Genomic DNA, 18,240 nt, shown 5'->3' with positions numbered 1-18,240 from the left:
TTGAGGAAGTACACAAGTTGAATTATGTTAGAAATTTATAAAATTTTAAACCGCCAAACTGATTTGCATCCATTCGTCAATCTGCCAATCCGCTCAATCCACATCCACCAGATTGGCGGATAGATGCGGATTGATTTTCTCCAAAAAGCCAATTTGGCAGACGGATGACGGATTGAAAGTTATGTGGCCGCAATCGATCCGCGCTCATATATAGAAAAATTGAACAGAAATTTAAGTGGAATGACTAGATTGAAACTGAATTTAAATATATAGACCAAATTGTTCAAATTAAACTAAGAAAAACTAAAGGTTTAGTTACTACACATGAAAATTTAGTTATCTCATGTCACTTTATAAAAACATAATAAACATCTTATTGTGGAAAATTACCTCTCAGTGGTAATTTGAAAAAAATTATTACAGATGTATAAAAATGTTTATAATTTTAAGGGAAACACTATGTACGCATCTATTTTATATCTAAAGAATAAAATGGCATAATTTTATACTTTTCGAGTCATAACTTAAAAAAAATATATATATATCATAACCAAAAACGCAATATGAGACATAACTGAAAATCTCATAAGTCATAATTAAAATAATATCATAACTAAAGAGAAAAAATAACATAACTAGGGATGTATATGGTGCACCCATTTTAAAGGTGTGTGTGTGTTAGAATTTCCCTAATTTTAATCATTAACATTGATAAGTTTATCACTAATTTGTAATTATTTTTCAAATTTTACCTTGATATAAAATTCTCCCATTTTATTATTTAAAAATTAAAAGAAACATCGAGATGACTTATTATGTAAATTTAAGAGCCACTCATTAATATTAGTGGAAGCTTAGTAGCTAAAAACCATATAAAAATTACAAAGAACACAAAGCTTGCTTGTAATTAGACCAGCCCGATTTCCACTTGATTGAGGATTATTGAAAATTTTTAATAAATTTTCTCTTCCCCCACTTTCCCTAGAAAATATTTTGTTCGAAAAGTGAAGATGATAAACTACATATAAGGGTCCCCCAAAATCTACTATTGGACATCTATTGATTTTTCTGGTAATTATTTAGTAATTCTAAAATATATGTGGTATTATTTATATGGTATTTTAAATTAATCACGTTTTTACGGATGAAACATGTGAGTTAAACATATTAACTCACTTTTGTTAAGTGATGACAAATAATGATCCATTTAGTATGTATTGTAATTTCTCAATGAATAGGAATATCATGTGAACAATATCACATGATACTTTGAGAATATTTAATAAATTCTTCAACCTTTCAAGACGTAATTCTTGAGTGGGGGTGGACACGGACTTGATGGCTAGCTACCATTTACAACATTTTCTTAGTTCAGTGACACTTGAAAGTGGCACAAAATTACTCCGCTAGTGACATTTTTAAGTATTATGACCTTTTGAACGATTTGTTTGGTTCCATTTTTCCAAAAATACTTTTCAGAAAATTCTATTTTCTTATTTTTTCGTATTTTTTTTTTACTGAATTTTTTTAATATTTTAAGTAATTTTTTTTTTACTTTTTACACCTAACATAAATACACCTAAAAAGTAAAAAAATTGCAAAAAAAAAAACTTTTAAAAATTCACTAAATACCAAAAATACGAAAAATATAAGAATTCAGTACATTTTTTATATTTCTATGTATTTATCAATTTTTTAAAATATTTTTTCACAAATTTTTTACTTTTGAGGTACATCTAAGTAATGTGCATTTAAAAAAGTAAAAAAAAATATTTAAAATTTTAAAAATATTCACTAAAAACAAAAAAATACGAAAACTAAAAAATTCAATTTTAAAAAAACTTAATCCAAAAAACTCAAACCAAACACGCTGATTATATCACGGCAGATATTAGTGACACCTCAGTGACACTTAAAAGTGTCATTATACCATCAAGACTAAAGATTTTCAATAATATTTTGATGTACTATTCATTCTATGTATGATTTACAAATGCATTAACTTTAAATTCACGCCTTATACTTCACTTTCATGGTAAAATTATGAGTAAATTTTCTTGTTACCTAGAGTTATTCAATTTGAAATTGATATTTAACTTCATAAATTTGATTGAGCTAAAATTTTAAAACTATTTACAAAATGAGTTGGACTTGCGAATTACCTTTGAGTCCATTATGGTAAATTATTTATTAAATAAATTCATATAAATGTTTTATTTAGTTTTATTGGGTGGACGTGCAATTGTAATGTAGTTTTAAGGTTAGACTTGGGTGAGACTTTCAAGTTTGTTATCAGGCAGGCTACGTTGAACTTGATTACGTTTTGTTTTGTTTTGTTTTATTTTATTTTTTTAAAATTAGACCCAGTCCATATACTGCTTAGCCTGGTCAATTGTTCAAGTTGCCATAAAGAGGATATTTGGGTGTCAAGATAAGTGATATTTTAAGTTTGAGTCTATGAAAGTATATTGATCTGCATTATAATTGAACTGTTAACATACTAACCACTATCTAGTGGGAAGAAAAAAAAATGCAAAGAAAAATGCATACAAGAATTAACATGTGATTTAAATTTATTATCCTAGGTTTCATTTTTTTTGGAGCCAGTTACTCTGACGACAGTACATATGGTTGGTAATACAAACTTTCTAAACTTGGGCAAACTATATCAGTTGTTGGTATTTTTTTATAATAATGCTAAAAAAATATATAAAATAAAATTAAATAAAAATGACAAAACAATCTTTTTATTATTATTATTATTATTAAAGAATAAAATATATAATAAACTATAAAACTAAAAACATAGGAATAAATTAGATTATATCATGAAACTCGGATAAACAAAATCACTAATAAAACAAATTATTAACATGGATAACTAAATATTAGAACTCGTTGAGGCAAAATTAATTTTGAAAAATTAAAAAACAAATGACAAGAAATGAAGCGTTGTAAATAGAGATATGAATCTATTGACTAAGGAAATGACTTTTGATAGGGTCACGTGGAAAAGAAGGATTTATGTAACTGACTCCATTTGATGGGACTTAAGGTTTGGTTTGGTTTGGTTAAATGACAAGAAAGGAAACAAACCAAAACTTGTGGCATACACAGTTTTCTCACCTCGTCAATAGATGCTAGAGTAACGTCGACATCTATCTCACAAGATACGATGGTTGAAATCAACTACTGCAAGAGCACCTCTTGGATAGTTTCGGCGAACTGACGAAGGGCAGCACTCTCTCTCTAATAAGAACTAAAGAAGGAGCTAGCAAAAAGAAGATAGGGAAAAAAAATCTTTGAATTTTTCCTTTGATATAAACACATCTCCAAAAAGAAATCACAAATTTTTCATCTGAAAAAATCCTCTTTTCATCTTTTTTTCTAAGTTGGAGAGGAAATGTCTCTATTTATACTTGTGGGGGAGAGCCTTACTCATGAAAGCTAACATCAATAGGGTCATCAAATTGCCATCACATGCCATCAACTGTAGCCATTAGAGTTAGAGTTGCAAAGGTTAAAAACTCATTGCTACTAATATGATCATCAACTCCATCATCAAAAGATGAGAGTTACGAAAGCTTATGACTCTCATATGCTTAATATATACAAATGTATATAATGATGCTTGAATAATACAAACAAAATGGGTCGCAAAACGGATACGAATGTTGGGTCACAATCCGATCTAAGTCCAATCTCAAACACATGCACAAACTAAACCCAACACAATACAGCTTAGTCCATGCTCAAGGCTAGGTGTAACGTCCCAACTTCCGAGCCATTAATAAATCAAATTAACTTCAAATTTAAAATTCTAACTAATTAATAACCTCAAAAATTACACTAAAAAAAATATTAATAATAGTTACAAATAAAATCCTTCAAGTCATTAAATACAAATCAGTTCCTTGATACAAAAAGATTAAACAAAATATAGGAAATATAAAATATAATCTCTAAGGCAGCCATGGTTCCTCAAAATTTTTAGGAATTTCGTTCTCGGTGTAAAACTCGCCTTCACCTAGCATAAAACGCCATGAGCTTGGAATGCCTAGAAAACACACATATCCCGACCCTTTTTCCATTCTAAATACACAAGTAACATAACGGCACGATCATAATATACAACGAAAGCAATAATTAAGTAGAGCTTATAATTAAATTTCAGTTCTCATGAATAATAGTCAAATTTTAGTTAGTTCTAAGCAACTCCCTGAAGAATGTCGTTCCTCCCCAACCACTAACACTAGCCACGGGCAATTCTAACTCCCCATTGGTTAAGACAATACCAATGCGTCGCTTACCGCACAATTACCAATGATGCCCGCGTATCTAGATTACATACCTGAGTGGTGACATCATGGTCTGCCCCAAGAGAACGGGCTTCCAGGGATGCTCTCCTTGTGTGAGACCCTCACTGTCACCCTTGTACCTCCCATTTCCATTAAGCTGCCAGAATACCTCTCATGCCATGTTAAGGTTCAAAAACACACTTACGCAAGACTTCACAAAAATGGAACACATTCTACTATACCATACTCTTGAATCCTCTTGAATCCATCGTTCATTATCTCATAAAATTTAATACAATGATCGCAACTCATTACCATTCCATTTGATTTTCCCTTTATTAAGTGCATTATGTTCTCAGTTATAGCAAAGCATGGTCAATATAATTACGAATCTAAACTACACAAGTAATTTATTCATGGTAAAGCTAATTCACAATTTATCATAAATTACATATTAAGACTAAAACATTCAAGAAACATAGAATATAAGAGTTGAAACTAAATAAGAGCATATTAACACAAATTTTCAAATTTTCAGATTTGAACCAGTTTGAAAATAATTATGAAAAAAATACTTTTATAGCCCTAAGTACCTGGCCTCATGTGAGTTTGTAGATAAATAAGTCTAATTTCAAACTCAATTTACAAAGGTAGGATAGGTATTTTAGATTTTAAGATAATTCAAAATTACCAAGATCTATCCAGATTCGTTGACCGTTACGCAAATCGGTTTTCCTCTCAAACCCCTCACTCTCTTGAGTTCAAAAATTTTTTAGTTGAAATAAAACACCAAAATTAAGATTTTGACATAAAATTGGACTCGAGATTATTTTTCTAGAATTTTATAAAAATAGAGAAAGTTGACTGTTTTTTTGGTTCTGTGAGTAACAAACTTAGAAAAATTGTTTAGATTATAAAAATGCATCCTTAGGTCCTACCAAATTATCACATACTCTAGACATACTAAATATTACCCCATAAAAATAGATTTTCAGTTTATGGAGTTTTAATAGGAAAATAAATTCAAGAGAGGAAAAAGAATTATTGCTGGAAATTTAAGAAAGAATGAGAAGAACGTCATTTCTTGATTAATACACATTTATACAAAAGTGTAGGCCTAAATTACAACATATATATACAAATAGCATGTATTAGGAGGAAAAAAACAAGTGGTAAAAGAACTTAAGAGAAGAGGTGATGTAAGTTTACCTTTGTTTTATAAGACTTAACACAATTCTTCTTTTCTTCTTCTTTTCTCTCTCTCTCTCTCTCTCTCTCTCTCTCTCTCTCTCTCTCTCTTCCGAGATCACTCTTTCTCACTCCTCTAGTGCATGGCTGAAAAATGTGTAAAAAGAGAAGGGGAGAAGTGTGCATATATATAGAGAAAGGATTAGGAGGTTTTTTAGGAACTAAGTTTCCCAAGTAAAAATTTGTCAAAGTGCCATCAATGCCCTTTCATCCATCACATAGCCAACTACTTGGCTCCAAGAAATATATATATATATATATATATGAGATATTTGTATTTATAAATATAAAATAATAGACATAAGTACATTAATTAATAAAATATTACAATTAAGGTTTACGATGAAATAAAATAGAAGTATATAGGGAACAAGTCTAAATTTATGAAACCTTGATATACGTTATTAATATACTAACATTAGTAAATAGTTAAAAGAATAAATTCGGATCCCGTTAAATTAAAGCACAAAGAAATGTGAGAAACCGAGCGAAAACGACGTTACTGAAAATTAAGATTTTAAAGTGATTAATCTATAATTATAGGATCTAATAATTAATAATAGGGTTTTAAAGGTGATTATTAATCTACCGGGATCGATTAGGGTTTACTCGAATTAATTTGTGATGCGTCCCGATTTTAGGATTTAAAATGCAATTAAGCGAAAATTCAAGGGCTTTATTGAAATAAGCTCAAGGTTAGGGATTTAATAGTAATTACAAAAATTAAGGTCTTTACGCTAGGCCCAAGTTCAAGTCTAAGTCCAAGATAAAGACCAAACCCATCACATGCACTAGCACAAGCACAAGCTTAGGTTCAGTCAAAACTAAGACTAAATCTAACTTTTATTGATACCTACTTTATGAGACAATTCTCATTCACAACTTAATGGTTTTGATTAATTATTTTTGTGTTGTAACCTTCTCATTTAAGAGAATACAAAACCATTTGGATCCACCTCAACTGGCGGTTGAGTCTTATTTTAATTTCACATTAAAATTGTTGAAAAACTATGGCTATGTTTGGTAGAGTTTTTAAAATTTAATTTTATCTCTTAGTTTGAGTGTATTGTTTGGTTATAACTTTAGAAAATTAATTCCACATCTACTTTTCAAAACACTTTTCAAAACACCTACTTTTCAATATCATATGTCACATCACTCAATTCAAACTTTTTTCAAAATTCATAACCAAATAAATTTTTTACACTCAAATCATAATTTCAAAACTCACAAACTCAAAATATAACTCTATTTTCAAATCATAATTCTAAAATTCTACAAAACACAACCTATTATTTTCCAACACCACTATTCGGAGTGTGGGTTTGAATCCCTTCTGATGTGTGAGTCTGCGACTTTTTACTGCATGATTGAGTGGTTCTACTATGTAGCACCACTTAAAAGTGACCTCTAAAAGTCTTGACTTCTTAAGGTCTACCTTTAGAGATCACCCCTATCTGGTTAGGCATTTACTAACCTATCACTACAAATATGAAGTATAAGCGAAAATTTAATAAATTAAATTTTTTCAAATTTCAACCTTTTTACATATCAAAAAATTTAATTAAATTAAATACTTAAATTTCAGTAAACAACAAACAGTTTTCATATTAAAATGTTCAACATTCAATTTTTACCACTTTATTTTCAAATTCAAATTTCAATTTTATCAAAAATCATTACTTTTGGAGTGTTTTGAGAAGTTGGTAAAAAATTGACTTTTTAATTTTTTTAACTTATTTTACCTTTTTATAAATAAATTATATGAGAAATATAACCCAAAATTAATAAAAAATTAACTTTTTACCACCTTCTTGCCAAAAGAGCACTTTGTTTCAATGTCAAAAGTGACTTCCCGTGGGCGTGAATCAAGTGAGTGATAGTTATACCACTACCACGCCACGGCCAGGGCCAGCACCATTGCCGCCACTGGCTCGACATTCACCCCCACTTTTGTCCCATCACTAACCATTAAATATAAAAAAATATTTTCTAAAAAAAAATTCATACAACACCTAAACAAAAGAAGAGTTAGTAATACAATATGGTAATAATTTTAAAAAATAAAAATAAAAATAATTATAAATTAATGATAAATTTTTTATTCCTATTTGTCTTTTTTGATTTTTGAGATATAAATTATTATAAATTAATAAAAATAATTTTAAAAAATATGGTAATAATTTTAAAAAATAATTTTAATTATAAATTAATGATAAATTTTATCAATATTAATAATTAAAATGATAAATTTCTTTCAAACGAATGAAATGTGTGTGTTTGGTTTGAGTTTTTTAGATTAAGTTTTTGAAAATTAAATTTTTTATTTTTTATTTTTTTATTTTTGGTGAATATTTTTAAAATTTTAAGCATTGTTTTTACTTTTTTAGATGCACCTAAGTTAGATGTATTTAAAAAGTAAAAAATTTGTAAAACAATAATTTAAAAAATTAATAAATACATAAAAATATGAAAAATATACTGAATTCTTGTATTTTTTTTTTATATTTTTGATATTTAGTGAATTTTTAAAAGATTTTTTTACAAAAATTATACTTTTTATGTGTATTTATGTTAGGTGTGTCTAAAAATTAAAAAATTGCTTAAAATATTGAAAAAATTCAGCTAAAATAAAAAAAAAATACGAAAATAAAAAAATAAAATTTTTTGAAAAGTGTTCTTGAAAAGTCATAGTAATAGTAATAGAGATCCTCACAAAACACAACCCATTAACCCTAAAATAATCCGAACCATTGATATCGTTGTTTGAGATAGAAAAAAAAAATCAAACATATTAATGATCAAATTAATAGGGTCGTGGGGATCCTTTTTTATGAGCTCCCAAACATTTTTTAAGAAAAGTGTTCCGTGCTGCCAACGTAGGAAACAGTGTTTTCAAATGCTTTTGTTATGAAGTCTACTTCATTTAAAAGTATTCTAGGTTGTGACCAAGGTCTATGTAAGCCCCTATCACTGAAAATTTTAAGCAGAAATTATGGCCAAGTTTGGGATCCCTCAAAAAATCTAAAAAGTCAAAAAGTCACTATTCTATTTAAGTCACATCATCTTATTTAAGTCACATCACCTCTCTAACACATCACTTCAAACCCAACCCAAATCCAACCCATATTTCATAAAAAGTCAAAAAGTGCACTTATTTAGTCTTCCCAAACTTGGCCTATATATAGGCTTCGTTCGGTAAGAGTTTTTGTGGCTATTTTAACCACAAAAGATAAAATATGTTATTTTAACTGTAACAAACAAAATATCACATCTAAGAGCATCTCCAACGGTAGTAAGCATTTTACCTATCTAAATATTACTATAAAGTATATATTTTATTTTGCCTATCAACTATTTTATGTTTTTACTCCAACCATGCTCTTTATTTTAGCTATTTATCCAAATACTATTAATTTTATAGAATGCCACGTCAATAACATAGATGGAGGGAAATGATCATAATGATTGAATACATTTTGCCTAGCGTTGAAGGCTAGCTACATGTAGCTAGTGAATATGAGTTGAGTCAAAATGCCTAATCATATGCCTAGTGCATTGGAATTGAAAAAAGTGAATCACACTAGACATTTTAACTAACAAGTATTATATGCCTAGTGCATTGGAGATGCTCTAACCCATAATCATTACACTCTTTTCTCACAAAAAAAATCAAAAAAGTCAAAAAATCAAAAAGTTTTTCTCAAACCAAGTTTTTTAACCGAGGCTAAAATAGTCAAAAAAGTCAAAAAGTTAACCCACTTTCCAAATGGAGGCATAATTTAGTAGTGTCTTTTTAAAATAATTATATACTAATAAAAAATTTAACACTTTAATTATTAATAATTATTAAAATTTATAAATTTTACTACTGATTTGATTTTTTTTTTTATTTTCAAATTTACATAAATTGGTATTTTCTCAAATTTTAATTACCAAACTGTTGACAGCTAGTATATACTCATAATTTGATATCAATGTTTACCGTCTTCCAATTACATTATTGATGGAGTCATAATTTGTACGAGTAAGTTGTGGTTTGAGATTGATTTTTTTTTTTTTTTTGTTAAATTACTTTTATTTTTTTTTATTTTAGTGATGTTTAGAAATTTTTTTACAAAGTTTTAAACTTTTAGGTTCTACATGGATCAGAAAAGTTCAAAAAAAAAAAATCCTTGGCAAATGTCAAGTACAAAAAGTTCACTTTTTTTTTTGGTCTTAAACTTTATTTTTGGATTTTTTTTTCTTCAATTTTTTAAAAGACTTTTTAAGCCATTCTACACTAAATGGGCAGAATTTTTTTTTTATTTTTTATTTTAAAAAAAGAACCAAATTTGAAAAAAGAAAAGAAAAGAAGGAAATCACTAAAAACGTAAAAGTTAAAAAAAAAGGTTACCATTGTGACTGGATTCCAAATCACGCCTAAATTACACTTTTATCGCATTGAATTATTATTTGGTATCATTTTACTTATTAGCTAAAAACATTATACTTTTTTTATAGACAAAAAAAAAACTCAGTATCTGGTTAGACTAGTATAATAAAAATATCATACTTTGCCACCTTAAACTATTAATTTATATCAATATGAACATTTTATTAAGAATTTGTTACATAAATAAATGAAAAAAAAATAACATATGACTTACACATGACATCTTAAATATTATAAATTGTGTTAAAATGACCTTATTAATCTTAAAAAAGTGCAATACACATGTTTTATTGAATTTAGGCAATTCTGAGTCTAATTCAAATTCAGGTTTGCACAAGCTAGTGTGGGTTAGAGGTTGAGCTTGGGTCAAACTTGAACATATCCTTCTATATGCAATATTAATTAAATCCGCTCAAGTTACAATACTACTGTATTATGAGTAATGCTAGACGATTTAAAAATTCTAAAATAAATTTTTTATCAAATGTATCATATGAGTATAGGACCTAGACAATGTAGGTCCATATGAGTTCTACACCCATATAAGATATTTGATAAAATTTTAAAATTTCTAACATTTTTGTTATACTATTACTACCTAATAAATTTTTTTTATTGCACGCTGTCCTTATGATAGGCATCTTCAAAAGTTTCAATTTATTCTAGTTAATTATCACTTAATGTAGTTGGAACCCCACATAATAAGATTAATATGGTCAATTAAACATAATGCAGCTGGCAACCATGTGGATTGTAATTTACTACATTAAATAATCAGAGACTTAAATAATCACATAAATTGTCGTATTATCTTATGTTTTATTACCAATTAATAAAAGGATATAAACAGGAAGAAGGGGCTAAATGTGAAATGGGTCGGGTCCAAGCCTTGAGCCGGCCCAATCTACTAAAGTCTGAATCCAAGTGGGTTGGATGAGTATATGGGCAAACCAATTGAGCCCAATTTCATGATCAACAGTCCACCCAGGTCTTCAAGCACTTGGGCCCAACCCGCAGTGGAAAGGTTAGTCCAGCTGTGGTGCTGGGCTGGGCCGAGCTGCGAGATTGAACCTATGGGCCGAGCCCATACAAAGATATTCGAATGGATCAGCCCATTTCCATGAATGATCCTGTAAAAAGCCGAGACAAGGCATAAGGATGTCGAGCTGAGGCACAACGGTACCGAGCTGAGGAAACCTCGCAAGGAAACGTGGAAGTTGTGAATATGTGCATGTGCAAGTTGCCACCTCAACTGGTCCCCTACACCTAGAATCACGAAAGTTGTTGAATAAAAGGAATGTGGTTTGTTATCAGCATGACTACAATGAGTATATGCATTCAATGACAACTACCAGGTGGTCCCTCACCTTGAGCAATGCTAAAAGGACACCTGACAGCATCCAAACTCCATGAACTCACCTTGAGAAGCAAGCAAGGAATACTATATATACAACATGAACTTCATATTGAAGGTAACTGAACAATTCCAAGCAAAATCACACTTAGATACAAACTCATCTCTCGATACTATTTTTCTCCGATTGCTAATTCCCACACCGGAGGGGTTTCCGGCCAACCCCGGCCGGGCAGCTCTAACGGTGTTTCTTGTGGCAGGAACCTCAGTCCCTGAATAGTCTAACCGAGTGCCGAGCCCCGATCCACTTTCATCTAGTGCGGAATCCGGTACGCACAATTGGTGCGGTGAACATGGATCACTTCAGCTCTAAGCTCTGCACTCAGTTCCGGCGATGGGGATTGAGGATATTCCGCCTTCGACACATACTCCACAGACGGAGAAAACGAAGGACAAAGGTTTGGCACTCCCAACAGTCCCGGAGGAACAAACTGGAAACAATAATCGAACCCCTGAATCCGTCGAGCATCGATTACCCTTCGTTGGAGGTTCTTCTCATCACTTTCTTCTGGAAAAGGATTATAGAGATCGAATCATAGACTTCGTGGGGATGGAGATATAGGAGTTGAAAGCCCAACTTAAGAGGGTGTTGGGCGATCTGACGAAAAAGAAGACGGAAGCAGAGCCCTCTTGTTTGCGACGGAGGAGCTTATCCAAAGAGCCACGAGTGAAGAAGTTCCCCAAGAATTAGTCTGGGCAATAAAGCCAGCCTATCCCAATACAGAATAAGGCAACAAGCAGTCACACCCGTGGGTCACGCCAGAGAAGGGCCAAGAGGCAGAAGACAGTTAGCTAACAGATTGACTACCCTCCTCAGGACCTTCGTATTTGGTTAATTGGCAATAAGCAGAACGAACAACATCGGGATCATCTGGACCGTACTGTTCACAGAGAGAACATCGAGCGCTGGACAGGCTTGTCTCTTCGCCATTCTCCCCAGAGATTGAGACCTTGAGACCTCCAAAGAAATTCACCCTACCAAAGTTCACTTCATATGACGGGAAGTCGGACCTGCTGACACATATTAGCCATTATAGATAGATGATGTCCCTATGGAACCGAGACGAGGCACTGATGTGTAAAGTCTTCCCATCCAGCTTGGGAGAAACCGGACTTCGATGGTTCAATCGTCTCCCCGCTAGATCGATCCATGGCTGGAAGCAGCTCTCCGAAGAGTTCCTAGCTAGGTTCGTCTCCAACACTAAGATCCTGAAGGAGCCGGATACATTGTTCGGTCTCCGAAAGGGGCAGGAGGAAACGCTGCGCAATTATGCCAGGAGGTACTAGAAAGAGTACAATGACCTGGAGGAAAATATGTGCAGCGAACAGATGGCCGTTATGTCCTTCAAACATGGCCTGTGCCCTAAAAGTAAGCTGAGACAATCACTTACCAAACGCCCAGAAAGTAAGAGAACAGATCGAGGAGAACACTGAGGGATTGCAGTGAATGAAGTGGATAAGTCCAAATCCCACGAAGCCGTTGTGACTGTATTCAAAGAGCCAATCTATCGAATCCTAGAAAAGATCAAGAGAGAGCCCTTCTTTGTTTAGCCGCCGAAAATGTTGGGAGATCCAGCTCGGCGCAATCAGAAACTCAGATGCATCTACCACCAAGACAGGGGGTACATGACTTAGAACTACAGGGCACTGAAGCAACACTTGGAAGACTTAGTGGTAACCGAACACCTAAGGGATTACATTGATCAGGATAAGGAAATGGCCGAACTGGGGAACCCGCCACCAGAACCGAATGTTGAGCACCCACCTCGGTTGATAATAAATGTGATCCATGGGACAACGACCCAGGAATCTGATGAGGCACTGAAAGAAGAGATCGCTAAGGCTGCGCAAATACAGAGGGTCATGTCAGTGGAGTCTGCATTGAAAAAGGTACGTACAGTACCCAAATCCCCCTTGTGCACTGTTTCATTTACTAGCAAAGATTTAGAAGGCATACAGCACCCACATACTGATGCACTGATTATAACTGTGGGAATTGGGAAACGATTTGACGTAAAATAAGTCCTAGTAGATCAAGGCAGTGTAGCAGACATATTGTATTATGATTTGTTCAGAAAGCTTGGTCTCTCTGAGCAACACCTCACCCCAGCAGTAGCCCCGTTGGTCGGTTTCAATTCACAGCCAGAATGGCCGCTTGGCAGAATAGCGTTGCCAGTCATGGTAGGAACAAAAACCCTCCAGATAGAGTTCTTGGTTATTAATACACCATCCCCTTACAACGCCATACTTGGCTGCCCATGGATTCATCAAATGGAGGCAGTCCCTTCAACCTACCACCAACTCATCCGTTTCCCAACGGAACACGGAATAGAGCAGATCTCAGGGGATCAAGTTGCGTCCAAACATTGCTTCATGGCAACATTAAATGCAAAGCAGCTTTGCAATCGGGTACAGACGGTAGAAGTGGCCGAACAGCCAGTCTTGGAAGATGTAGGGGGAACCCTAGAGGAAAAGATGGTCGAGGATTTGGAGAAAGTCTTGGTAAAAGAGGGTGACCAAGAAAAGTACTTCCTTATCGGTACCTCGCTAGGCGCTGATGAGAAACTTCAGCTGTTGGAATTGTTGAGGGAAAATATGGAGGTATTCGCATGGTCAGCATATGATACTCCTGGGTTGGATCTAGAATTTGCTTGCCACAAGCTCAACATCAACCCTTCAGCTTGGCCCATTATGAAAAAAAGTCGGAGATCCTCAGTCGAGCACACCGTAGCAGTAATTGCCGAAGTCGAAAAACTCCTGGCTTCAGGAGCAATCAGGGAAGTTCAATACCCGCAATGGCTGTCCAACACAGTTGTAGTCAAGAAGAAGAACGGAAAATGGAGAGTTTGCATTGACTTCACTTGCTTGAACAAAGCCTACCCTAAAGATAGCTTTCCTCTGCTTCGCATTGATCAACTAGTAGACTCAACAGCAGGGCATGAGTGCATGAGTTTTCTGGACGCTTATAACGATTATCATTAGATACCACTGTTCGGTCCGAATCAAGAAAAGACAACATTTATCACTCCGAGAGGAACTTACTGCTACAGAGTGATGCCGTTCGGCCTCAAGAACGCCGGGGCGACCTACCAGCGGATGGTCACTCGAATGTTTAAGGACCAACTGGGAAAAACCATGAAAGCTTATATAGATGATATGGTAGTCAAGAGCAAGTTCGCTACAGACTATCTTACAGACTTGAGAGAAGTTTTCAACATCTTAAAGAACCATCAGCTTCGCCTTAATGCCTCGAAATGCGCTTTCGGGGTAGGAACAAGGAAGTTCTTGGGATATATGGTCACTCACAGAGGAATTGAGGCGAATCCGGACCAAATAAAAGCAATACAAGATCTTGAAGTACCAACAAAGGCTAAGGAGCTGCAGAAACTGGCCGGAATGGCGACCGCACTGAATCGGTTCATCAGCAAATCTTCAAATCGGATGAAGCCCTTCTTCCAGCTTTTGAAGAAACGGGCAACATTTGAATGGAGTTCCAAGTGCACTGAAGCATTACAAAGTCTAAAAAAATACCTCAGTACACCTCCCCTTCTGTCTACTCCAGAGCCAGGAGAGGAGTTGTACCTCTATTTAGCAGTCTCAGATCATATTGTAAGTGCAGTATTAATTCGAGAGGTTAACAAGGAATAGAGGCCTATATACTACGTTAGCAAGACTTTACTAGATGCCGAGACACAGTATCCACCGTTGGAAAAGTTAGCTTACGCGCTGCTTATCGCCTCGAGGAAGTTACAACATTACTTCCAGGGGCATACCATCAATGTCCTCACTAAATTCTCCCTCAGATCTGTATTTAGCCGAGCTGATTTCTCTGGTAGAACAGCAAAATGGGTAGTAGAACTTGGCGAGTTTGACATTCGGTATCAACCCAGGACAACAATTAAGGCCTAGGTCTTAGCAGATTTCGTCGTAGAATTTGCTCCCACCCAGAGTACCGAACCAGGGAACCCAAGTTCGGCACAGGTGCCACGCATCAACGAACAAGGAAAGCTCTGTGCTTCGGAAGCCTGGAAACTCTTCATCGGAAACATCTATCAGCTCTATGTGGACGGGTCGTCCAATAACCGAGGTTCGGGGGGCAGGAGTAGTACTTATCTCACCAGAAGGATTTATCTAGGAACAGGCTCTCAGGCTCGGTTGGAAGGCTTCGAACAACGAGGCAGAGTACGAAGCGTTGTTGGCTGGCTTACGCAGTGCTGAACACTTCAGTGCAGAACAACTTCTTATTTTTAGCGATTCACAGCTAGTGGTAAACTAGCTTTCTGGGGTCTACGAAACACGGGATGAAAGAATGGCCATGTACGCAGACAAGGCCAAAGACTTACTCAAAAAGTTTCAATCCATACGAGTGGAACGAATTAGTCGGGACAAAAACATCCATGCTGATGCTTTGGCTTGTCTTAGCTCATCAGTGGATACCAAAGATGCCAGAAAAGTTTGGGTTGAGTTCGTGCCAGAGCCAAGCATTGTATCTCCAGTCTTCTGCAGCAGCGTAGAGCCGAGCTGGATGGATCCAATACTTGCTTTTCTAAAATCTGGTACTCTCCCCGAAGACAAAAGGGAAACCAACAAAGTCAGACACAAGTCAGCTCGGTTTTGGATCTCACCATCCAGGAAGCTGTACAGATGTTCCTATCTTGGCTCTTATCTTCTATGTCTGCATCCAAATCTGGTCGAGAATGTTCTCTACGAAATTCACGATGGGGTTTGTGGATGCCACGTTGGCGGAAGGTCGCTGGCACACCGAGCCCTCACTCACGGGTATTGGTGGCCACGGATGCAACAAGATGCTCAGCAGTATGTACAGAAGTGTGATAAATGTCAGAGGTTTGCTCCATTCATTCATCAGCCAGCTAAAACTCTCACCCCACTTACTAGCCCATGGCCCTTTGCCCAATAGGGTCTGGATATTGTTGGACCATTGGCACGAGGCACTGGGAACAGACGATTCTTCATTACAGCAACCGACTATTTTACTAAATGGGTTGACGTCGAGGCATTGGCAAATATCAAAGAGGCCGATACGAAGTGGTTTGTTATGAGAAATGTGGTGGTGCGTTTCGATATCCCGCGGGTAATGATTGCGGACAATGGAACACAGTTTGATAGTAAGATCTTTAGAAAGTTTTGTGCCGACCTCAGGATTGAATATAGGAACTCTTCTCCAGGGTACCCGCAAAGCAATGGACAGGCAGAAGCCTCAAACAAAACCATCATCAACGGAGTAAAGAAACGGCTTGAGCATGCCAAAAGAAAATGGGTTGAAGAATTACCCCACGTGCTATGGGCATACCGAACCACAACACGACGATCAACGGGGAACCACCTTACTCACTAACTTACAGAATGAAGGCCGTCATCCCATTCGAAGTCGGCCTCCCAACCCTTCGGTCTGAATTGTTTGAGAGCACTAGTAACGAGGAAGCTATTACACAAGCACTAGATATGGTAGAGGGCCGAAGAGAAGCAGCATTGATCAGACTTGTAGCGTATCAGTAGCAGCTTATCAAGAGTTTCAACCAAAAAGTTTTCCCAAGGCAATTTACACCAGGATAGCTGGTCTTGAGGAAAGTTATGGATCACAAAAAGGTACCTGGCGAGGGAATGTCCCTACAAAGTCACAGTTGTCGTTGGAAATGGAGCCTACTACCTAGAGGATCTTAATGGCAGAGCTATACCTCGGCCCTAGAACGTGGCAAATCTCAAGAAATACTATCAATAGAATTGTCTCCCACCCTCTCTATCAGAATATAAAGGCATTTATCTGTTAACCAATGCAAATGCTTCCCCACTTCTCTCAAATTTATCAAATTCTTGTAATTAGCTTTGATGTCTATCAAACGGAATTAGCTTTGGTTCTTACCAAACGGAAATAGCTTTGATGTTTATCAAACGGAATTTGCTTTGGTTCTTACCAAATGGAATTAGCTTTGGTTCTTACCAAACGGAATTAGCTTTGATGATTATCAAACGGAATTAGCTTTGGTCCTTACCAAATGGAATTAGCTTTGATGTTTATCAAACAGAGTTAACTTTGGTCTTAACCCAAATAGACTTAATTTAAATTTGCTTGGTGAAATAATGTTTGGCAACTAAATTGGACTATAGCCAAGTGGAATTGCTTGGTGGAAACCACACTAACATATCTTAAGTAAACATCTTTGAATCCACAGAGTTCCGTAAGTACCAACACGTCAACACTTCAGTACTGATTTAAACAAACAGAGTTGGAACAAGCGTAACCAGGCTCTGTCAGGAGCAAACTCCCAGCATTAGTCTTACTCAACTCTAGGTGGAGGCAAACAATTATTTTTTCAAACCAACCTGGACCTGAGTAAGACACCTCGTCATGACTTTATCTCATTCAAACGCATCTGCGCTATCAAAGTTGCAACAGACTTAAGCAGTTCTATCTAAGAGCACAATCTTCAGTACCAATCTTACTTAGCTCCAGGTGGGGGCAAACAATTGTTTTCTTTTAAAACCAACCTAGACCTAAGTAAGATCCACTTACAAACTCAAGCACAACCATACCACACATCCGTCAGCCACACCACGCATCAGTTCGGCCCCGAGGTCCCAACAGTGCTTGGCCGGAGGCAAACAGTACAAAGCCACACCGAGCATCAGGTCGGCCCCGAGGTCCCAACAGTGCTCGGCCAGGAGCAAATAGTACAAAGCCACACCGAGCATCAGTTCGGCCCCGAGGCCCCAACAATGCTCGGCCGGGGGCAAGCGGTACAGAATCAGACAGAGCATCTATTTAAAAGCAGTACAGAACCAGACCAAGCATCCATTCGGCCCCGAGGTCCCAACAGTGCTCGGTC

At 35.4% G+C, this 18,240-nt stretch overlaps 1 protein-coding gene across 1 annotated transcript; it reads left to right on the top strand.

The window, feature by feature from the left end:
• Window positions 1-13,573: 13,573 nt before the first annotated feature.
• On the top strand, window positions 13,574-14,377 carry LOC145791990 (uncharacterized). Its single transcript, XM_082872457.1, has one exon. It carries the CDS (start codon window positions 13,574-13,576, stop codon window positions 14,375-14,377), a length of 804 nt encoding a protein of 267 aa, XP_082728583.1.
• The last annotated feature ends 3,863 nt before the right edge of the window (window positions 14,378-18,240 follow it).

The sequence above is a fragment of the Camellia sinensis genome, chromosome 5 (genome assembly GCF_055761805.1).
Source record: "Camellia sinensis isolate YWXY chromosome 5, ASM5576180v1, whole genome shotgun sequence".
In the NCBI taxonomy this organism is placed as follows: domain Eukaryota; kingdom Viridiplantae; phylum Streptophyta; class Magnoliopsida; order Ericales; family Theaceae; genus Camellia; species Camellia sinensis.
This window is presented reverse-complemented; position numbering and strand designations above follow the sequence as displayed.